We start from the raw sequence: 22356 nt of genomic DNA, 5'->3' as shown, positions 1-22356 counted from the left end.
TGGGCTACAGTCAGTAATTGTAGAACTACAAAGTGCTTCTATATGGTAAGTGGAGCTGATGAAATGGACAGTGAGTGTAGAAACAAGGAGGTGGTTTTAATGTTATGGCTGATCGGTGTAATGCACTACTCAGGCTACACATAAATAAAGTTAAAGAAATATTATCAGTCACCAAGTTTTTCATTCACAGTAAACAAACTGCTGCAAAATTGTATGTTTAATTTCCCACCAACCACAAAAAGGCAGCAAGAGCCTCAAACAGTGAAAACAGTTAATATAACCAATCATCAGAAACAATAGAAGTAATGAGGTGACAATAGAACTAATAAAGAATGACATGCATGAAGAATCACTCACTTTGTCTTTAAATGACCGCTTCTCCAGAAACCCCTCATAATAACAGGTGGGCAGCTGGGACCTGGTGCGTGGTACCCGCCTCTGACAAGCCATCGACATTTACATAAACCAAACAGCACTGCAGAAAAACACTGTACAGTCCCTTCAACAGTGCAGACCCGTAATCACATGTTCACACAGATCACAGCAGTGTGTACTGAGCGTGTGCAGGTGATATGAACAGGTGAGTCAGGGAGGGGAGGGATTTAACCAGAAACTCTTCCTCTCGGTTAAATATTGGCTGGTTCATACTGGTTGGACTTGTGTGTACTGGGAGCAGTAATAAAACTCCCCTACTATATAGTGCATACTTCATACTACTCCTCAGTTAGTACAGGAATATCTGTAAATGGCTTAATGTAAATGTAAGTCTGTAATTTAGTGCAGGTTAATAAATAAAAGGAAAAAATTTGTAATGTTAAATTTTTCCCATAGATTTACCTGAAGTACACAGCGACTTCAGACTCGACTCGGACTCGTTTTAAATGACTCAGACTCGACTCATGATTCGTAAACAACAAGAGTCTCTAGCATCAGCACGTGTTACCATTAATTACGTGTGACAATTAACCCGTTTTGGCCGTCTTAACCCGCAACACATGCAATGAGTAAATGTTCCAGCCAGCTTCCAGCGTAGTGATGAAGCGTCGCTCCCTACTCCCTACACAGTCTGAAGTTCACTTCATTTGAACATTTTCGTTACCTTTGGATCAGAATCTCACTTAAAATGGTGGAATACCCTACGTAGTGCACTTCACAGGAACAACCGGGGTGAATGGAACGCTCCTACAGAATCGGCGCTAATGGTTGAAAGACGCTTTCTGAACCAATCAGAGCTTCTGATTGTAATTGTTAGTAAGAAATGCTGTTATTTGCATTTATTTAGTTTGCGTCACACAGATGACGTGGTAATGAAACGCTCGATCGGCTTTCTAACGACTTCCTGTTTTACTTCACGACCGGGAAAAGTTTGGAGGTTTTTAATTATAAGCACATTTACAAAATAACGGATTCTGTTCCTAATGGGACGCACGCTTATAAATGTAATAGCATCTGGAAGAACAGAAGCTAAGGTAAGCAGCGGTTAGTTGTTCTGCAATGAAAACAAAACGTATCAGTTGAAGCTTTTAACTGGAACCTTCTTGTTACAGAAATTACATTAATTTACACAATGAGGAGGAAAGTAAAGGCACGAAGTAAAACGGCTAAATACACTCGCTAATCTGTTGTTGTTTTTATCTGAACTTACAGATTATTTTTTTATTTATACACTACATTTCCAATATATGTTTTGTGTTTATTATATTGACTCATGACTTGACTTGTATTTTGTGACTTGTGAACATCTCTGGTCTGAAGACAAATTACAATTTACACAGTAAATCAATCTTGTTTAAAAATAGACATGAAAACATTGTGTAGTTTCACCTTGTACAGTTATAAGCGATTGTGCTTGCACAGCTAATTATGGATTTACAGTCCGTCCAAAAATTCCTGTCGTTCAAGTAATTATCTAACTGCACAAACAAAGTCCTCTTGTATAATTATTGTATTATTGTATAAATATTGTGTTAAGGGTTTCATTCCCGTAACAGACTAGATGAAATTCCCAGTAAAAACACAGGGAGTTTTATTCCAACTCGTCAACACACCACGTTATTTAAGCAAGCATTCATTTATTTGTCTTTACTAACAACTACGACTGCATCTTGAGTTAGGGAAGGTGGAAGGCCTCAGATACAGCCTTATAGAATAAAAAATAAGAAATTACTAAAGAATATTGATGTAAGTAATACAGTTCACGACAACCTTGAATTCTGTCCTATTGTATAATTATTCTATGGACCTTAAGGGCTCCTTTACATCCCGTGTCCACACAGGCAGCTGTGGTGAGTATCTACCTTACAAAGTACACTAGTTAAAGCATCTGCTGGTAATGTCTTGGTACCAGATACCATAGCACTCCTTCAGATGTTTTGTGGAGTTCATGTGTCAGATCTGTTGACACTATATTGGGCAAGTGGTTCTAATGTTTTTGGCTCATAGAATCATATTACATTAGGAGAAATCACTGCTCAAGAAATTAAGTGAACGCCTCAATCACACACCGTATCTTGATGATCTAAGGATACAAGTTGAAAATCTTTACTGATGTAAAAAGTGTATTTGTTATAAACAAAATGACGTAACAACAGTCAATGGAAACCCAAATCATCAACCTATTGAGGCTTAGATTCAAAATCACACCAAAAACCTGAAATAACAGGCAAATCATCCAATTTGTATGAATCGAAACAACGTTTACCTGCTTGAAAACTGTGTTGTTATTGTCGCCATCTTGTGGCTATATAGTTAAACGCATTTTGCATTACCGTAGAACATGTAGTATATGCTCAAACATGATTCTTTTAGTCCTATCGTACATTTGTTGTAATAATAATAATAATAATAATAATAATAATAATAATAATAATAATAATAATAATAATAATAATAATAAAAAAGGACGAAATGTATTTTTAAGACCTGTTTCCCTCTACCTAAAGGACAAAGAAGCCAAAAGTATATTTATTCCAAAAGTTTGACTGTTTATCTACAAAAAGTTGAATAAAAAAATCGATTTTTGACTTTTTGATTTTAAAATGTTGTATGTTATGTATAGACACACATTCCTGTTTAGAATTTTAGTGTGTTTTATTTAAAAATGTTTACTTATTATGTCAAGCAGACAGCCCTGAAACAAAAGTGTGTTTATCTATTACATGATTTATGGTAAGACATCTCTTCTCAGTCCTCAGGACATGGGTACCATTCTGTTTCCCCAGTCTCCCCACAAACATATCAGCAGGTGGATTGGATGCTGTGAATTGCCTGTTGGTGTGCCTGTGTGTTTGTGTGAATGAGGGAGTAAATAGGTGAGTGTTTGGGGCCCTTCTTACTACTGGCACCCTGTCCAGTGTGTATTCCTGCTTTGCACCTAGTTTTTGTGATTCTGATCATGGTTATTAAAATGTTATGACACAGTTATAAAAAAATAGAATGAAGAAATAAAAGCGGTCAGGGTACCATGGCCTCAGGACCCGGGTTTGATCCTGGCCCCTGTAGGTGTATGTTGGTGTGTTTCTCTAAATTGCCCTTAGGTGTGAGTGTGGGAATAAATAGATGAGTGGTGTCCTGTCCAAGGTGTCTAGCTTTGCATCTAGTGTTTCCAAACCCAACCTGATTCCTGATTAGGATAGAGAAGAGACACAATTCTACAGCAGGAACTACCAGTGGCACACAGCTTCAAGGTCCTCATGGCCTGGGTTTGATCCTGGCCTCCAGTCACTATCTGTAAGTACAGTAGATTGGCATGTTTGGCCAACCACCCAGGGATTGATTAGTAACTACATGGGTTAATGTTTGGTACCCTGCTATGGATTGCCACCTGTCTAGGGTGTATTAATCCTCGGCACCTAATTTTTGACTAGAATTACAGTGTTATTGAAAATTAATAAATTAATAAAATGGGGCAAAGTACAACACAGCTTCAGGGTCCTCGGGACGTGGGTACGTTTTTGGCCATTCATCACTCTGGTCATTGTTTGAAAAGAGTTGGGTATGTAGTCACTTCGTGCTCATGTAGGTTGTTATTTCACCCCTAAAATGCATACTGGTGGGTTGGTCGGTTGCCCCAAAGTTTAAGTAAGTTATTAAAGTAAACGTTTGAGTGTATTCCTCTCTTGCAAACCCCACCGAGTCCCTGATCAGGATGAAGAGGTTACTGGTTAAATGTTGTTCACTAGTGGTGGGCGGATCAAACCAAATATCGATATTATCGATACCAACGTTGGTATCGGTATCGGATCGATACTAGTGTGATGGGATCGATACTTTAGTTTAACTTTTTCTCCGCTACATTCAGCACGTTTCTCCCATTTCGTCAGAAAGTAAAGATCATGTGTGTACAGACACCACATCTCTCACATCTTACATGCTCACCTCGCTCCTCCCCTCCGGCTCTGCTGGGTTTTGTCTTGGTACCGTTGTTAAAATCCTAACACACATCAGTATGTTGGTAGGCATTGGAAGATAGTTACTTTGCAGATACAGAAATTGGGGCAATTTTAATGGAAATAATAGTGTAAACTATACGTACGTAAAGTACGGAACACACTTTGCTCACCCTAAGCAAATGAATCGGAGCATGAGCAGTGTGGCTCTTATTTTGTGTTTTGGTAAATGAGAGCTCTTTTCTTTTGACTATGTGCTTATAAATGTAAATGGAATAGCATAGATTTTTTTATTTTAAATGAACAAGGACACGTTTATTCGGTCACTAATAAAAATTTACAAATGTATTCAGCCAGCAAACACAACTATGTAGTATGAGTTAACCGCTTGGAGGTGATACGCCATGATGGTAATGTTTTGAGAAGGTAAAGCACCAGAAACAAAAAATCGGACCGATTTAAACAACTGAATTCATCTACAACCCTACTGAGAGCAGCTACTTACAAAAAAATATGTATGTATAGATAGATAGATAGATAGATAGATAGATAGATAGATAGATAGATAGATAGATAGATAGATAGATAGATAGATAGATAGATAGATAGATAGATAGATAGATAGATAGATAGATAGATACTTTATTTATCCCGAGGAAAATTATTGAATATTACAATAATACACATAAGGTTCATAAAAATTCATTCAGATTTAGCAATTTGATGATGCATCTACCTTCATTATTAAAAAGTATCGGCGATACTGGCCCTGTATTTACTTGGTATCGGATCGATACCAAATTTTGCAGTATCGCACACCACTAGGGCGGCACGGTGGCTGAGTGGGTAGCACTGTCGCCTCACAGCAAGAAGGTCCTGGGTTCGATCCCCAGGTGGGGGCGGTCCGGGTCCTTTCTGTGTGGAGTTTGCATGTTCTCCCCGTGTCTGCGACTGCGTGGGTTTCCTCCGGGAGCTCCGGTTTCCTCCCACAGTCCACAGACGTGCAAGTGAGGTGAATTGGAGATACTAAATTATCCGTGACTGTGTTTGATATTAAACTTGTGAGCTGATGAATCTCGTGTAATGAGTAACTACCGTTCCTGTCATGAATGTAACCAAAGTTAAAATCCTAATAAACAAACGAACAATCGCACATCACTGTTGTTCACACCACCACTAGAGGCGCTGTACTGTCTTGCCATGCCTACATACTACCGTAATACTTGTAGTACTGGTGCATGTGTAATGTAGATGTAGGGTAAATTTATTCAATAATCGCGGTATGACGGATACAGTGATAAATATAAAGCAATATTGCTATAAAGAAAACAAAGCAAGTTCAATAGAAACACCTAATACACATATTTTGGTGTATTTTGATTTTCCAAACCGCATACTAGCATAGTACACAGCGGCTCAGCGGGTCGCCATGGCTACCTTCCAAACCGCATACTACCGTACTAAATAGTATGCTAAAATAACAATACGGCTTAGATTGCGTACTATTTTCGGATACTATCTAGTACGCTAGTATGCAGTATGGACAGTAGACCATAACGTTCTGCACAGGCTAGTGAAACGTTAGCAACCCGTTATTGATCCGAAAAAACTACATTTTATTATCAGAGAACGCTCAAATAAGGACGAGTTTAACCAAAATGGGTAAGAATTGAAGCTAAATGATGGTATTTTGATTAAAAATAGCAAAAGGTGGTGATTATAATCGCGCCGAGGTGTTAAACGGATAGTAAACAATAGCATCACTTTATCAATTCGGTCTTTATGACAACAGTGCTAACATAATAATGGCTTAAAGTCTGTAATTATGTCTAAAAACGTGATTTAATCAACCTAAAACGTTTATTAGACTTTATGTATGTTTAACAAGGTGCACAAGAGCCGTTTAGAAACAAGTATAACGTGGATTATCTTCATACACGGGGTGGACAAAATAACGGAAACGCTAGAAACGCTGTACAGCTCCAACAATGAACACTTCGATATGTGGGATTTGTAAGCAACATGAGGCAACTAACAGAGTTCCACAGAGGATACACAATATGTGTTCGGATTGTAGAAGCATCAGTTTCTTAAAATTTCTTCAATATCTAGTTATTAATGACTTGTGGGATTCAGTAGGATGCAGTAGGTAGTGTGTGTGTGTGGCATAGTTTTAGGGTTCTTGGGACCTGGGTTCAAACCTCATCTTGATGTGTTCTTCCCACATCTGCATGGGTTACATCTGGGTATTGTAGCCTTCAGTAATCGTTTGGAAACATACAGAAGGAAAACTGTACCAGTATTGGCTGTACATGTGAATCTGGCATGAGCGAGGGGGAAAAGTGGTCACTAAAGGAAGCTCACTGACCGGGATAGATGGCGCATGACATGATAGTCGATAAATGCCCCCCAACATGAGCACCTCTAAGACTCAGTGTCATGGCAGATTCATGGCAGGGCTGCCATTTGGAAACCCGCTGTGCCAAGGTCTAGTTTGTGAGGAAGTGTATCCTAAGGTGTAAGTAGAACAACACCTGGACCCCTGAGCAGGAGGACGTCAAAGGATCCCTTCAACCCACAATGTCTGTGCTCACTGTTGGGTATGGTGAAGGATCTCCAATGATAGATTTGCACAGTTGTAGACAACAAATATTAGGCAGTTTAAAAAAAAAAAAATTTTCTTTATGCATTTTCTCCCTTTTTGGGCGTCCAATGGCCCGACTGAGTCACGCTTCCTCTCCACCAATGCCGATCCCCGCTCTGATCGAGGAGAACGAAGCTAACCCACGCCCCCTCCGACACGTGGGCAGCAGCCGTATGCATCTCGATCACCTACACTTTGACGAGTGCAGTGCAGCTCAGCGTTGTGTACGGAGAGACACCCTGATGCACTCTTTTCTCATCTCTGTGCATCTCAGGTCATAATTGCACCAGTCATGGGAGAGACGCCATCCGGCTTAGTCCCGCCCATATCTGAACAACAGGCCAATCGTCGTTCGTGTGGCCGCTCATCCTTAGCCGGCAGGCAGAGCTGCGATTTGATACGATGTATTCGAGATCCCAGCTCTGGTTCCAGCGTGTGTTTTTACCGCTGCGCCACCTGAGCGGCAATATTAGGCAGTTTACCAGTACCGGGTGCAAACATTCTTTCCTGATCGAAGTTGCATACTCCAAGATGATGGTCTATATACATATTGCAAATTATTTAAAGTGGTTAGATGAGTTAGTGAGTTAGTTAGTTAATCAATCCTCTTTGCTCCGGCTGGAGTATAAGGCGCCAACATATTTTCTCCAGCCGTGGCGGTCTTGGGCAAGCCAGTCTATCTCATCCCAGTTCTTACCTTCCGCTGTCATCTTCTTCTCCACCGCTCTCTGCCATGTGCCCACTGGCCTGCCTCTCTTCCTGTTCCCTGTCTGGTCTAGATGTCTGGTCTTGCTCATTCGTAGGACGTGGTCCAGCCATCTCCAACGTCTCTGCTTCACCTCGTCTACAATGTCGTTGATGCCTGTGCGTCTGCTTATTTCCTTATTGGTGATACGCTGTTCCCAGTAGATTCTGAGGATTCTACAGAGGCTTCGCCCTTCGAAGCCTCTGAGCCGGCTCTCTCTTCTTGTCGGTTCTCCAGGTTTCCGAGGCATATAGGAGAACCGAGCAGACATTTGATTTGTAGATTTTCAGTTTGGTGTTCATCTGCAAGACTGACGAACACCATAATGAACACCATGAAAACCATAATAAAGTCAAGCTCATTCTCTAATCTTAAAAATAACAGTTTAAATATAACTGAAGATTTATGAGGAGTTCTTAAAGGTAGACTGTAAAGTAGATCTAGACTATTATTTTTTCTTTTCATTTATTGTACACTGTACCTAACACCACTGTGTGTTGGCGCAATATGTTGGTCACAAGTACGCAAGCTGGCCAATTACATTTGAAGATAATTTGCAATAGTTGGCTGCATAAATTAATCACATTAAATGAAGCTTTGTTCAATTAATTTTGCTAATGATCGCTTTGAATTAAATCAGTCGTGTTCTAAGTGCTAAATCATCAACAGCTGTATTATATAAATGATTTAAAAAAACTTAAATACTTCTGCAAATGTTTGCATACTCAGAACTGCCCTCGTCCCCACTGCTGGTGGATGAAGGAGGTGATGAGGACGAAGAAGAGCTCAGTGGAGCAGAGGAAGTCGAGCTGAGAGTGTCGACAGGTCGTGGATCAGTTCTCACCAGGAGAGGAATCACACTCAGAGTGCTGCTTAAAGATGGACTGGTGGAGCCTGGAGACGCTGTTCTGTCCATACACTACCTGGTAACGATCACGGCTCTCTAAGGCCGACACTTCTGAACTTACTGCTGGACTCTCTGTTGTACCATCACACGGTGTTTGATTCTCTGTAGGGGAAGGACTTCATTGGTGATCTGCTGATAGACGGGAAGATCCGCTGGGTGGAAACGGGGCAGATCTTTAACTCTCCAAGCGCCTGGGCCACACACTGCAAACGGCTAATTAATCCCGCCAAGAAATCCGGCTGCGGCTGGGCATCGGTGCGCTACCGTGGGCAGAAACTGGCACAGTACAAAACCACCTGGCTGCGCAAATACCAGCCCAGTGCTGACATGGTAAGTGCTAGCAGGGCAGGGGCAAGCTGTAGCCTAGTGGTTAAGGTACTGGACTGGTAATCAGAAGGTCGCTGGTTCTGTTGGGCCTTTGAGCAAGGCCCCTAACCCTCAATTGCTCAGACTGTATACTGTAACCGTAATGTAAGTCGCTTTGGATAAAAGCGTCTGCTAAATGATTAAAATGTAAATGTATATGGTAGCTCAGCGGTAAGAATACTGGATTAGTAATCTTAAGGTTGCTGGTTCAAGCCCCACATTCACCAATTTGCAAAGAAAAGACATCAAGGACAGGTCCTTCAGATTGTTGTGCCCACTGTGGTGCTCAAATTGTATTCAGTGATCATTGTAAGTCACTTTGGATCTGCTAAATGCCACAAATGTGAATGTAAGTGAGCAAATAAATGAAATAGTCGTAGCACAACTGAATCAGCTTACTAGAAACACTTAGTGCTCACTCGAGAAGGGTTTGCAGCACATTCCATGCGCACTGCCTTTCCTATGGGCAAAATCAGGGGTACAGCAAAAAGAAAACCTGCCCTGTATCAAGGACATCAGGTTCTTTCAGATTGTTGTAGATCAGGAAGGTCAAACTTTGGACTGCAAGTGCTACGTAGACAGTTTTCATCCAAAGCAAATTTTAAGCAATTAAGGTGCTTGTTTAGGGGCCCAACAGTGGCAACTTGGTGATAATGGGGCTTAAACCAGCAATCTTATGATTACTAGTCCAGCACTTTAACCACTGAGCTACCACTGTCCACCGTTGAAAGTGCAAATTCTCAGTGGTAGTGATCTAGGGTGATTTAGAGCTTTAAAAAGGGTCAGTTTACTACATTTAGGTGAAAATATTTACCCCTGATAATGGCTGATCACTTTCTATCTGTCTGGTTAAATTACAGAGCCTGGCTAGCGAGGGCGAGGATGATGAGATAGGTGAAGACGACGAGGATGAAGGGAAGAACATTGCAGAAGACAGAAACAGGAAATCAAGACCAGAGCTGCACGGTGGGTTTCTGATTATTTTTTACTGAAAACAAATAAAATATACACCACTTTATCCTGATAAGTGTAGCTGTGGGTCCAGAGCCTGTCCATCGTATTCCTGCCTTGTGCCGAGTGTTTATCTGTAAAAGCAGGATAAAGCGGTTGATAGAAATTGAAGTATTAAGTGTAATACAAGTATTTCAGATTAATGATGTATTGTTTGCCCTGTTGTCCTGATACGCTCGTCCCAGTGTTTCCCGGGTGGCACTGGATCTACCAGCACAGATTAGAAATGATAGGGATTGTAAATAATTAAATGAATGTATAATAATTCATTTAAATATATAAAAGCTATTTTTAAAATAAAGAAAAATGGTACAGATGATTTACAGGCTGTAACCAATGCTAATGAATAAATGATACACTGTGATTAAGAATAATATAATTCTAATCGTAATAGTACAAATAGTGCTGGGCGGTATGACGGTACATTTGGAATACCGTCTTTGATTCCTCATACCGTATTGATTTTTCAAATACCGCCATACCGTAGCACAGTTAATACAACAGCTGTAGCTTCACTAGGCAGCACATTATATAACACCGTGCACCGTGCAGATTAGATACAGCTCACGAGTTATCCAGGTAGCGTTAACATAACAGTGTTAACAGATGAGAGACGCTTTGGTGAAAAAAAAAAACAAAAAAAAACAGATGGAGGATGAAGAGAGGGAGACCAAATATGCACCAGAAGGACCTGCCAAAGAAATGAGGCGTGTGGGCAGTTTAGAACAGATTAAAACACTTTATACTGTATGGTTTATAATAATAATAATAATACATTTTATTTATATAGCGCTTTTCAAGATACTCAAAGACGCTTTACATAAGACAAATAATCAAAACAAATACGTACATGCACCATACAAATCATAGTACAAAATCAAAATAGTACATCAACATCAAGAATAATTAAGATAAAAACAAAGAGAGCAGCATAAGACAGTTCATTAAAAATTAGCTTAAAATTAGCTTAAAATTTACAATTTCTTAAAATTAGACAGAAACAGGACAGATTCACATGCAATCAGGAAACTGAAAACTTTACAAGTTTTAGGATCTAGGACTTCACATTTCTGTCGTGATCTAAGTATAAAAACTATTAAAAAGAATAGCAAAAATAAAAGCATTTATTTCGTGTTGTTACAAGTTAAATGCCATTTTGAATAGATGAGTTTTGAGAAGTGACTTGAATTTGGACAGGTCAGGACAATCTCGTAGGTGTTTGGGGAGAGCATTCCATAAAGATGGAGCAGCTATGGAAAAGGCCCTGTCACCCCAGGTCCGGTGCTTGGTCCTAGAGGGTATGGACAGTAGGTTAGTAGGTTATAGTCTCTATAGACACTGTATCTGTACCGTCTCTCGAAGCCACGGCTGTTACAAACAACGACGTTACGAACGCAGTAACGATCCACATACTCAAGGACACGATTCCTCTATAGACAGTCGAGTAAAGAAGCTTTCAGAGCGATAATTAAAACTCTGGAACTCAAAATACTTCAGGTCAGTCGCTAAACCGTTACAAGTGACCTGGAAGTGGAGAGATTTAAAGTCGTCCAGTTTTCTACAACAGATCAGTGGTCAAGCTGTACAGTGGAGTTTGTAAACGTGGTTTTATTTGTTAAAGGGAGAGCTGAGGCTAATAATATAATACTTAAATATTAAAATAATAATACAAATAATTTATATATTGCACCTGTTTGCACATGTACTGATTCCATCATTTATTGTGTCATTTTGTGGAGCCAGGCAAAGTTTATAGTTCTCAAAACCTTCATTATATACATGGTGACATTAAAACCTTTCATATTTTATGTACTTATGTAAATAAAAATAAAACATACTGTGATAAACCATGAAACCGTCAGAATCTTAAAAAATACCCTGATACAAATTTTTGGTCAAACTGCTCAGCCCTAAGTTCAAATAATTTCAACCAGCTGATTAAGTAATAACTGTGACAGGTCTGGATTTGTGTGTGTGTGTGTGTGTGTGTGTGTTGCAGACGTCAGTGGGTTACAGAAGAAAGGAGACCGTGAGAGAATCCCCGTCAGGTACTGCACACTGGGAACCAGAGACATCGCCAGGTAATAAACATGTTATACCACATGAAACTGATGTAAGCATACATAGTCATCATATGGCTAAAGGTCTGATTAAATTAAAGTGTGTCTCTGGGAATTTGTGCTCATTTAGTGGAAGGATATTAGTCAAGAAGGTCTGGCTTATTGATATAGATCCTTCTGCCACAAGTTTAAAAGCGTCTCATTAGTTTAATACGTGTTCTCATGTCAGAGATCCTCACACCCTGGTGGAGCTGTCTGCGTTCTCTGCCATCAATCGCTTCCAGCCGTTCAACGTCGCCGTCTCGAGCAACGTCCTCCTGCTCATGGTAAATACAGCTAAAGTTTATTGTAACCGATTATTGTAAAAATCCTATAATTGTGGTGTCATTTGTAAATATGAATTGTACTTGATGATTGAACAGAATGTGTTTTATTTAATTATTTGACATATAAAACTAATGATTCACGATTTGTCTGTTTTTAACTAATACAATGGAGAATAATTAAGATGTAAAGCTTTTACAGTCAAATAAAGTACACTTATATTCTCTGGGTCATTTCTCTTCTTTTTTAGGATTTCCACTGTCACTTGACCACGAGTGAGGTGGTCGGCTATCTGGGAGGTCGATGGGACACTACTACTCAGCGTAAGCTTTAGCACTTATTATTACTTATTTATCTATCAGGATTTTAACGTAGACGGCACGATGGCTAAGTGGGTAGCACTGTCGCCTCACAGCAAGAAGGTCCTGGGTTCGATCCCCAGGTGGAACGGTCCGGGTCCTTTCTGTGTGGTGTTTGTATGTTCTCCCCGTGTCTGTATGGGTTTACTCCGGGTGCTCTGCTTTCCTCCCACAGGTGAACTGGAGATACAAAATTGTCCATGACTGTGTTTGATATTAAACTTGAACTGATGAATCCTGTGTAACCAGTAACTGTCCTGTCATGAATGGAACCAAAGTGTAAAACATGACGTTAAAATCCTAATAAATAAACAAACGATTTTGTATCTCCAGTTCACCTCACTTGCATGTTTTTGGACTGTGGGAGGAAACCGGAGCTCCCGGAGGAAACCCACGCAGACACGGGGAGAACATACAAACTCCACACAGAAAGGACCCGTACCGCTCCACCCGGGAATCGAACACCTTCTAGCTGTGAGGCGACAGTGCTACCCACCAAGCCACCGTGTCGCCCTCATAGCACTTATTAAACACGGCAAATATGCACATGATATACAGGGGTTGGACAAAATAACTGAAACACCTGGTTTTAGACCACAATAATTTATTAGTATGGTGTAGGGCCTCCTTTTGCGGCCAATACAGCGTCAATTCGTCTTGGAAATGACATATACAAGTCCTGCACAGTGGTCAGAGGGATTTTAAGCCATTCTTCTTGCAGGATAGTGGCCAGGTCACTACGTGATGCTGGTGGAGGAAAACGTTTCCTGACTCGCTTCTCCAAAACACCCCAAAGTGGCTCAATAATATTTAGATCTGGTGACTGTGCAGGCCATGGGAGATGTTCAACTTCACTTTTATGTTCATCAAACCAATCTTTCACCAGTCTTGCTGTGTGTATTGGTGCATCGTCATCCTGATACACGGCACCGCCATTGGATGCACATGGTCCTCAATCCGGGTTAGCACCCGAACATCCCTTTCAGACAGCTTCCTCTTGCGTCCACAGTTAATCCTGTTGGATGTGGTTTGTCCTTCTTGGTGGTATGCTGACATTACCCTGGATACCGTGGCTCTTGATACATCACAAAGACTTGCTGTCTTGGTCACAGATGCGCCAGCAAGACGTGCACCAACAATTTGTCCTCTTTTGAACTCTGGTATGTCACCCATAATGTTGTGTGCATTGCAATATTTTGAGCAAAACTGTGCTCTTACCCTGCTAATTGAACCTTCACACTCTGCTCTTACTGGTGCAATGTGCAATTAATGAAGATTGGCCACCAGACTGGTCCAATTTAGCCATGAAAACTCCCACACTAAAATGTCAGGTGTTTCAGTTATTTTGTCCAACCCCTGTATATTTATAATTATAAACAACATGTTTATCTGTTTACCTGTTCCACCAGTGCTGACGGTTTTGCGAGCATTCCCGTGTCGCACGCGATTGGCCGACAGAGACGCTGCGCCTGCTGTGGAGGAAGAGGTTAGGAACGTATATTATCCACAAGATTTTTTCTCATTCCATTTCAATTTCGAGTTTTATCTCCGCTTTAACCCGGTCAGGGTCGTGGTGGGTCTGGCTTTCGCTCATCACTGGGTGCAATGCAGTAACACATCCCGGACACGACACCAATCCATCCCAGGGCCCGGGCAACCTCTGACCCCCTTCCTTCTGTATGTAATACCCTATTGGCCAATAGTTCACATACTTAAATCGTTACAACAATCATGCACAATTTAATAATAATAATAAGTTTTATTTATAAAGCGCTTTTCACAGTCTCAGGGTCGCTTTACAGAAGAGAGGGAACATAAATACTGTTTGAAAATAAAATAAAAGTCTTCTAAATCATGATGATGCTAAATCATTTTATTTCATTTTGGTTTATCTGTTGCTGTAGCAATTTAATAGTTAACTTAAATATATTATTTCTACCTCATACACCGACCAGGCATAACATTCTGAGCACTGACAGGTGAGTGAATAACACTGATTATCTCTTCATCACGGCACCTGTTAGTGGGGGGGATATATTAGGCAGCGAGTGAACATTTTATCCTCAAAGTTGATGTTAGAAGCAGGAAAAATGGGCGAGCGTGAGGATCTGAGCGAGTTTGACGAGGGACAAACTGTGACGGCTAGACGACTGGGTCAGAGCATCTCCAAAACTGCAGCTCTTGTGGGGTGTGTCCCAGCGTGCAGTGGTCAGTATCTATCAAAAGTGGTCCAAGGAAGGAACAGTGGTAAACCGGCGACAGGGTCATGGGCGGCAAGTGGGGAGCGAAGGCTGGCCCGTACTGTAGCTCAAACTGTTGAAGAAGTTCATGCTGGTTCTGATAGAAAGGTGTCAGAATACACAGAGCAGCACTGTTTGTTGCGTATGGGGCAGCAAAAGCGGGACCAACACAATATTAGGTATTATCACCCACGCGGACACGGGGAGAACATGCAAACTCCACACAGAAAGGACCCGGACCGCCCCACCTGGGGATCGAACCCGGGACCTTCTTGCTGTGAGGCGACAGTGCCGCCCACTCAGCCACCGTGCCGCCCGTGGTGGGATGTTAAAGAGTTAATGACAGGTATGATGTGCATGTTTCTTACGAGTGCATGTAAACTTTTGACTGGTACCGTTTGCGCTGCAGATTTGTCAGAACCTGTTTATGCGAGGACTCTCACTGGTGGGCTGGTACCACACTCACCCCCGAGGTCCCGCCCTCCCGTCGCTGCAGGACATCGATTCGCAGATGGACCACCAGCTTCGCCTACAGGGCAGCAGTAACGGATTCCAGCCCTGCTTGGGCATCATCTGTGGTGAGACAGTGTTCACTCTTACACATGCAGAGTAAGGTGTACACATACAGATTAAGTATATTGTCTGAGCAATTGAGGTTTAAGGGCCTTGCTCAGGGGCCCAACAGTGGCAGCGACCTTTTGATTACTAGTCCAGTATCTCAACCAATAGACTACAATAGCCTGCTTTTACTCAGTTGTGCATATTAAACATACTGTCTGTACAACAGAGGTTCAGCAGTGGGTGCACAGCTAAGGTTCTGGACTGTTGATAGGAAGGTTGCTGGTTCAAGCCCCACCACCGCCAGGTTGCTGCCCTCTTAAGCAAGGCCCTTAACCCCTCAATAGCTTGCATTGTATTTATTCACAATTATTGACTGTCATTTTTATGTTTTAGTACCGATTTATCATGGTCAGGGTCACGGTGGGTCAGTTTTCCACAGAATCACTTGGTGCAATGCAGTATCACACCCTAGATAGAACACAGATCCATCACGGGGTCTTGTCTACCTTCCCTATTTTTACCATGAGATTGGCAATAACTGTCTGAAAAAGGTCAGGTGGGTGTTGCACAGCATGAGTCTCGGGGACCCAGGTTCAATCCTAAATGTTCACCACACCCTGTGTGGCTGCAACGATTCGCTAGGTTTGAGTCTCTGTTGCTCTGGCGAGTCCGTATAAGCGAAGAAACTTGATTTACCTTATACTCGTTTTTTCAACAGGACCGTATTACCATGGCAACCAGGGCGTGGCGTCAACCATCACTCCATTCTGGGTGGTTCCACCTCCAGAAGTAAGTGCAGCTCATTTCAGCCTTGTGTGGCAGACAGAGGTTTATGTGTCTGCAGTGTCAGAAGTGACAGCCACAAATAAAAATCAGGTTGTGTAATACAGTAGTGTGAAAAAGTAATCACCCCCTTTTTGAGTTCTTGCTATTATTGCATGTTTGTCACATTTCAGATAATTTAATATGATTTTACAAGAAATGTAATGCAAAAACTTTATGAAGCATTATTTCTATTTTATTAACCCATATCAGCCTTGTTAAACCTTCCCCTTTCCTTACTTGAACAATTGGTAACTGGTTAAGCCACTTTTATCAGCAATGACTGCTGGGATTTAAGCTTGAACTTAACCCAGTAGGTCAGGACTTTGTCTAACATCCCTTTATAACTTCTGTTTGTTTTCAGCCCTATATACAGTATGTGCCCCTGCTATTGACTTTGGTATGTTTTTGACCACTGGTTTGCTGCAGAACACAATTAAGCTTCATCTTCAGCTTATGGACAGATGACTGAACATTCCTCTTAATTTATTTAGCGCACTCTGCTGAGGGATACCCGATTGCATCCGAGGAGAGCATGTCGCTGCACACGCCTCTTCCGACACGTGCACAGCGCTCCTCTTCTCGCCCCTGCATTCTGCACAGGTGTCTCTTACACAGCGTATGAAGACCCACCCACCCACACATAGTCCGGCCCCACCCGCAGATACGGTGGCCAATTAGTATCTCCTGCAGAGTGGAATTGATTATTTAATTCTTAATGTATAAAAGCACTTCCACACCATCACTGCCTCTTAATTTGACTGTTGGTATAATGTTCTTACTATAAAAAGCTGTAATTGTTTTTATACCAGATATAATGAGATATTTTTGTCAGAAACGTTTACATTTTGATTAATCGGTATTGAGGATTTTGTAAACACATACAAGCACTGACGTTTCTCTTGGATAGCAGTGCTACCTTTCCTATGGATCTCACTGTTATTAAATTTTTTTGTATAGTCTTAAAGGTTTAAGTTTTCCAGATCCATTTTTAACTGACCAGCCACTTCGGGCTGGACTCACCACTTTCCCAAGTTTCTTCCATTTGTAGATAAGGGCTCCCACTGTGGTTTACTGAACTCTTAAAGCTTTAGTCCCAACTGTTTTTGCAACTAGTTAAATGAAAACTAAACTAAAATAATTTTGTAATAAAATAATACCATGCCTGGTACAGTCACAAGTGTTTAAGAATAGAAACTAAAAAGTTCTCTCTTGTACAGCAAAGGCCGAACGATTATGGTATCCCAGTGGCTGTGGAGGTCACATACGTGCAGGACAACTTCCTGACTACTGATGTTCTCAACGAAATGGTACGATATTTAAGCAAGAATTCAGGGACTGTTACTTTGTCTGTGATGTTTTAGGGATAACTTGATTGTCTGGTAGGCAGTTATTTATGGGAGGATTGTGTCAGTAACTGGGAACCAAACAAAAGATTTAAATGAATGCACATGATATTCAGGTCCTCAATGATCCCTAATTTCAGACTGGTCTCGGCAGGGGGGGCAGATCTTTCAGTGTCATGGCCCCTAAACTATGGAACTTAACCACAATTTCTCCGTTTCTGCTCCTCACGTTCATCCTTTAAAACTCAACTTAAAACATACCTGTTTACTCAATATTTTCATCAATTTCCTCCCCTCCTGTAAACAGTTGATAATGTTTTGTTGTAAAGTGACCTTGAGTATGAGAAAGGCACTATATAAAATGAACTTATCATTAATATTCAAATGCCTTGGAACTGTTGAAAGCTAGAATTTTAGACTCCTGTGCCAACCGAGAACCTGCTAATCTATTTAAAAAAAAATTATATAGTTACTGTTGTAGCTGTTAGTTGTTTTGTGTGATTTTATAGTCTTTTTGGGGAATAATTAAAAAGAGATGCATTTTTCAGTAGCTTACACACAATTTTATAAGTTTATATTATATATTGTAGTTATATTTAGTAATAAAGATATATGCAGCTTTTCGAAATGGCTCATTTATTACGAAAGACCTACATTTATACCTGTTTAGCAAAAAAAAACGCTTTTGCAAAAGTGTTTGGTCATAGAAGCAACAATCTGTTAAGCGAAACAAATAATTTCTGCTTTCTAGAAATCATATCCATCAGATCATTCATACTTTCACTATGCAGGTGTTATTTTAGGTTGTGTGTGTGATTTGGTGTTTACAAAAGGTCTTGTAGGAACACTTTTCTTTCAGATTGTAGGGAAAACCTGTAATAATAGTGGAAAATAATAAAGTATAGCCAGACATCTGAGCTTTAGTCATTAAAGAGCTAAAACAAAATTAGTTATTTACGTTACTGAAGGTCTAGTATCAGTTTTAATACCCTGATATTTACAGAAGACTAAAGTGAAGGTGGTGAATCGGATACAGATTTTTAATCCCCCATCTAATTAATTTAAAGTATTAATATTAATATTGAGTATTATTGATAGAACACTGAGTTGTAATTGATCGTAGATGATGCTGGTGGAGTTCTATCGAACAGCTCCTGACCTGGTCAACTTCAGTCAGATGTGGTGTGCTGATACCTCCATACTGGATAAAATCAAGGTGAGTCAGCACACACACACACACACACACACACACACGCACACACACGCACACACACGTTTATGGCAATTATCAGACTCTCTTATTTTAAGTACATTTCAGAAGTGAATGAATACAATGCAATTCTGAGGGACTTGAACCAGCAACCTTATGATTACTAACCCCTGAGCTGACACTGCCCATCAGGCTCTTAGCCAAAGTGATTTAAATGCGGATCCAATACAACGCAAGCAGTTCAGGGTCTCGCTCACAGGCCCAACAGTGGCGGGGGCTTGAGCCAGCAACCAAGTCCGAAACAGTTAAGCTACGACTGCCCTCTTACTTACTCACACCCAGGGGTCATGTACATCAGCCAATCCACCCTCTGCATGTTTTTTGAAGGTGGAAAGAAATGGAAGTAGCCACAATTGCCCAATACAAAGTGGGAGAACATGCCAAACTTTTCAGACAGTGAGCCCGGGTAGGGATTGAACTGTTTGGCAACCACACCATCTGTAGCCTTACTGAACCGTCCTTAACTAAACATCATGTTTAGCAAATCAGCGCTGACTCCGTCCTTAAGCACGTGTACATTCATTCAGTCAGCATTAACATTTAAAGTTAAATAGGCACTGCCATGCACAATATTTGGGCAACTATTTCAACATGTATGACTGGTCATTGATTTCTTACCTCCTCAACATGTCCTCTTTCTCAGGCGTCCCTGAGCGGTCACGCTCCCAAAGAACAGACCTATTCTCAGATCCTGGAGCACGTCTACAACCAGCTACGCAACATGCAGTGATGGAAATCTTCATGCAGGGGATCCTGGTGGAGACGGGAATGATTTTAGAGAGCGCGACTGGTCTGGACCGTCGGGTAGTGTTGACGCTCGGCTTCAGTATTAGAGCTTTAAATGGTCAGGCTGCTGTTGACCACCTGTGGCCGACTGTCGGTAGAGCCGATAGCAACCATAGAGATTGTTGGCTGGCATTCTAGCAAAGTATTTTATTCTTCAAACTTGGTCTCCTTTTTATTACATATCCAGGCTGTTTTAATCTTCTGGGTGTTATACACACCTACAGTAATTATATACACTATTGCCAAAAGTATGTGGACATCTGACCGTGAGCTTGTTGGACGTCCCTCTACAAAACCACTGATTTAATATGAAGTGTTCTGAACAAAATGTAAATTTTTGGCACTTAGCAGACGTTAAGGGTTAAGGGCCTTGATCCAGCAACCTTCTGATTACTAGTCCGGTACCTTTACCTCAAGGCTACAATTCCACTAGATTTTGGAGCTGTTGTGTACAAATTTTGCTCATTCAGTCAGGTCAGGCACTGATGTAAACAAAGCATGATAACCTAGCTCAGAGTCAACATTCCAATTCATCCCCAAAGTCTTCAGTAGAGTTGAGGTCAGGGCTCTGTGTGGAACTCCACATCAAACGTCAGGATCTTGCTTCTGCACAATCATGCTTGTATAATTTGAGCAGTGTGTATAAGGGCATTTCCTGCAAGGAGGAACATCATTAGAAAGAAGGTCAGGGCCGTGGCGGGTCCGGTTCAACCAGTAAACACTTGGAAAGGCACCAATCGATCACAGGGTCAGCGTAGTAAGCCACTACTACATCACCGAGTGCCCCCAGTGTTCGATGTGCCATGCACAATGTGATGCCCTGAGACAAACATACACACGTCCACAAGGGCGTGTAGATGTGATACGTTATCAGCATGGAGGAAATCACAGAGCCAGATCAGCTGTAGGTGATTTACATCCAGCATGTTTTTAGATTTATGGCAATTTTATCCAAAATGACTTACAATTATGACAGTACAAATCAAGCAATTGAGGGTTAAGGGCCTTGCTCAGGGGCCCAACAGTGGCAACCTGGTTACTAGTCCAGTATGTTAAACATCTGAGCTACCACACCAAGATACACACCAACCGTCAGTCTTCATCAGAACTACATCTTACATCTGAGCTGCATTAAATCTTGCCTGAACCATGTGATGTACATCAGCGCTCCCCAACCTTTCTCGCACCACGGACCGGTTTCATGTAAGATATAATTTCACGGATCTGCAGGGGCGGGGGGATTTAAAATAGAGTGACTTTGCTACTCACAAATGACCTTTTTTGCTGCAACGAAACGCTGCTCCCACCTAGGGGTGATTGGAGACGATAACACCCGTAAAAAAGTAGTGTTTTCATTGCTGATGTAGCGATCTCTATTTATTTATTCTTTCTGTGCGGCCCAGTAATAAATAAAACAGTAATAAAGGCCGCTCAGGTGGCGCAGCAGTAAAAAACACTCGCTGGAACCAGAGCTGGGATCTCGAATACATCGTATCGAATCTCAGCTCTGCCTACCGACTAAGGCTTGGCGGCCACACGATTGGCCTGTTGTTCAGACATGGGCGGGACTAAGCCGGATGGGGTCTCTCTCCCACGACTCTGCTGGCTGATTGATGGCGCCTGCACAGAGATGAGATAAGAGTGCACTCAGGGTGTGTCTCTCCATACACAACGCTGAGCTGCACTGCACTCGTCAAAGTGCAGGTGATAAGATGCATACGGCTGCTGCCCACGTGTCGGAGGGGGCGTGGGTTAGCTTCGTTCTCCTCGATCAGAGCGAGGATCGGACGCATGACGCAATCGGGCAATTGGACGCACTAAAAAGGGAAAAAAGGGGAGAAAATGCATAAACAAATATAATAAAAATAAATGACCCACAGACCGGTACCGGTCCACGGGCCGGTGGTTGGGGACCACTGATGTACTCAAATCCTTTTTGAAGATGAGTAGACGTACTGCTGAACTGTTAAAGCAGCCTCACTACCTGCAGCCAGTCCATGATCGTCTTCAATTCCTGTGGGTAGAAGTGTAGAACATATAGAAAATAAAAGTACGAAAGAAGAAGAACAAAGTATTATTGTTTGGTGGGTGTTTGTCAGTAGTGCAGTGTAGAATGTAATCAATCTAGTGAACTGTATGTGTTTTATAAATATACACTGGAACCAATCAAATAAATCATTTGTGTTTTTTTCACTACCTGACCAACTTTAATAATTGCACAGCGCACGCTACACAATCCGTCACCCTCCGATATGGATATGACCTTACTATTGATGGTATTTGTGGCAAAGCAATTTTCCTCTGTTCTGTATTTTTAATTTTCTCAGCTTGTTCTCAGGTGTTTTTTGCTTCCTCTTTGATGCCACCTCATGACTAACCACCAAAACTTTTAGGACTGATTGGCGATTGGATATGTTGCCCATTTCCATTAAGTAGAAACGGGTAACATAATCTCATGTCTGCAGCATAAATGCTTTCCCGAAATAATTAAAGTCACTATCTGTGCAGATTACATATGGCCAAATGT

At 41.4% G+C, this 22356-nt stretch overlaps 2 protein-coding genes across 2 annotated transcripts in view; one reads left to right on the top strand and one right to left on the bottom strand.

Moving 5' to 3' along the window:
- stap2b (signal transducing adaptor family member 2b) overlaps positions 1-450 on the bottom strand; it is a 35653-nt gene extending 35203 nt beyond the window's left edge. Inside the window, exon 1 of the mRNA XM_062998237.1 lies at positions 358-450. Within this exon, the coding sequence (XP_062854307.1) occupies positions 358-450 (93 nt within the window). The remainder of the gene's footprint in view (positions 1-357) is intronic.
- Positions 451-5939: 5489 nt separating this feature from the next.
- mpnd (MPN domain containing) lies at positions 5940-22025 on the top strand. The gene is made up of 13 exons (XM_062998838.1): positions 5940-6050; positions 8507-8703; positions 8793-9014; positions 9911-10016; positions 12061-12142; positions 12351-12447; positions 12696-12768; positions 14214-14290; positions 15454-15622; positions 16324-16394; positions 17648-17737; positions 18897-18989; positions 19687-22025. The coding sequence occupies exons 1-13, from the start codon at positions 6047-6049 to the stop codon at positions 19771-19773; spliced, it is 1368 nt and encodes a 455-aa protein (XP_062854908.1). The 5' UTR covers positions 5940-6046; the 3' UTR covers positions 19774-22025.
- The last annotated feature ends 331 nt before the right edge of the window (positions 22026-22356 follow it).

This window comes from Trichomycterus rosablanca, chromosome 7 (assembly GCF_030014385.1).
Source record: "Trichomycterus rosablanca isolate fTriRos1 chromosome 7, fTriRos1.hap1, whole genome shotgun sequence".
Taxonomy (NCBI): domain Eukaryota; kingdom Metazoa; phylum Chordata; class Actinopteri; order Siluriformes; family Trichomycteridae; genus Trichomycterus; species Trichomycterus rosablanca.
Note: the sequence above shows the minus strand (reverse complement) of the source record. Positions and strands in the feature narration are given on the sequence as shown.

Excerpts from the sequence above, each read along its gene's own strand:
- mpnd (XM_062998838.1), top strand. Across the intron at positions 9,015-9,910 it reads ACCAGCCCAGTGCTGACATG|AGCCTGGCTAGCGAGGGCGA; the intron begins GTAAGTGCTAGC and ends GTTAAATTACAG. Across the intron at positions 12,143-12,350 it reads GGAACCAGAGACATCGCCAG|AGATCCTCACACCCTGGTGG; the intron begins GTAATAAACATG and ends TTCTCATGTCAG.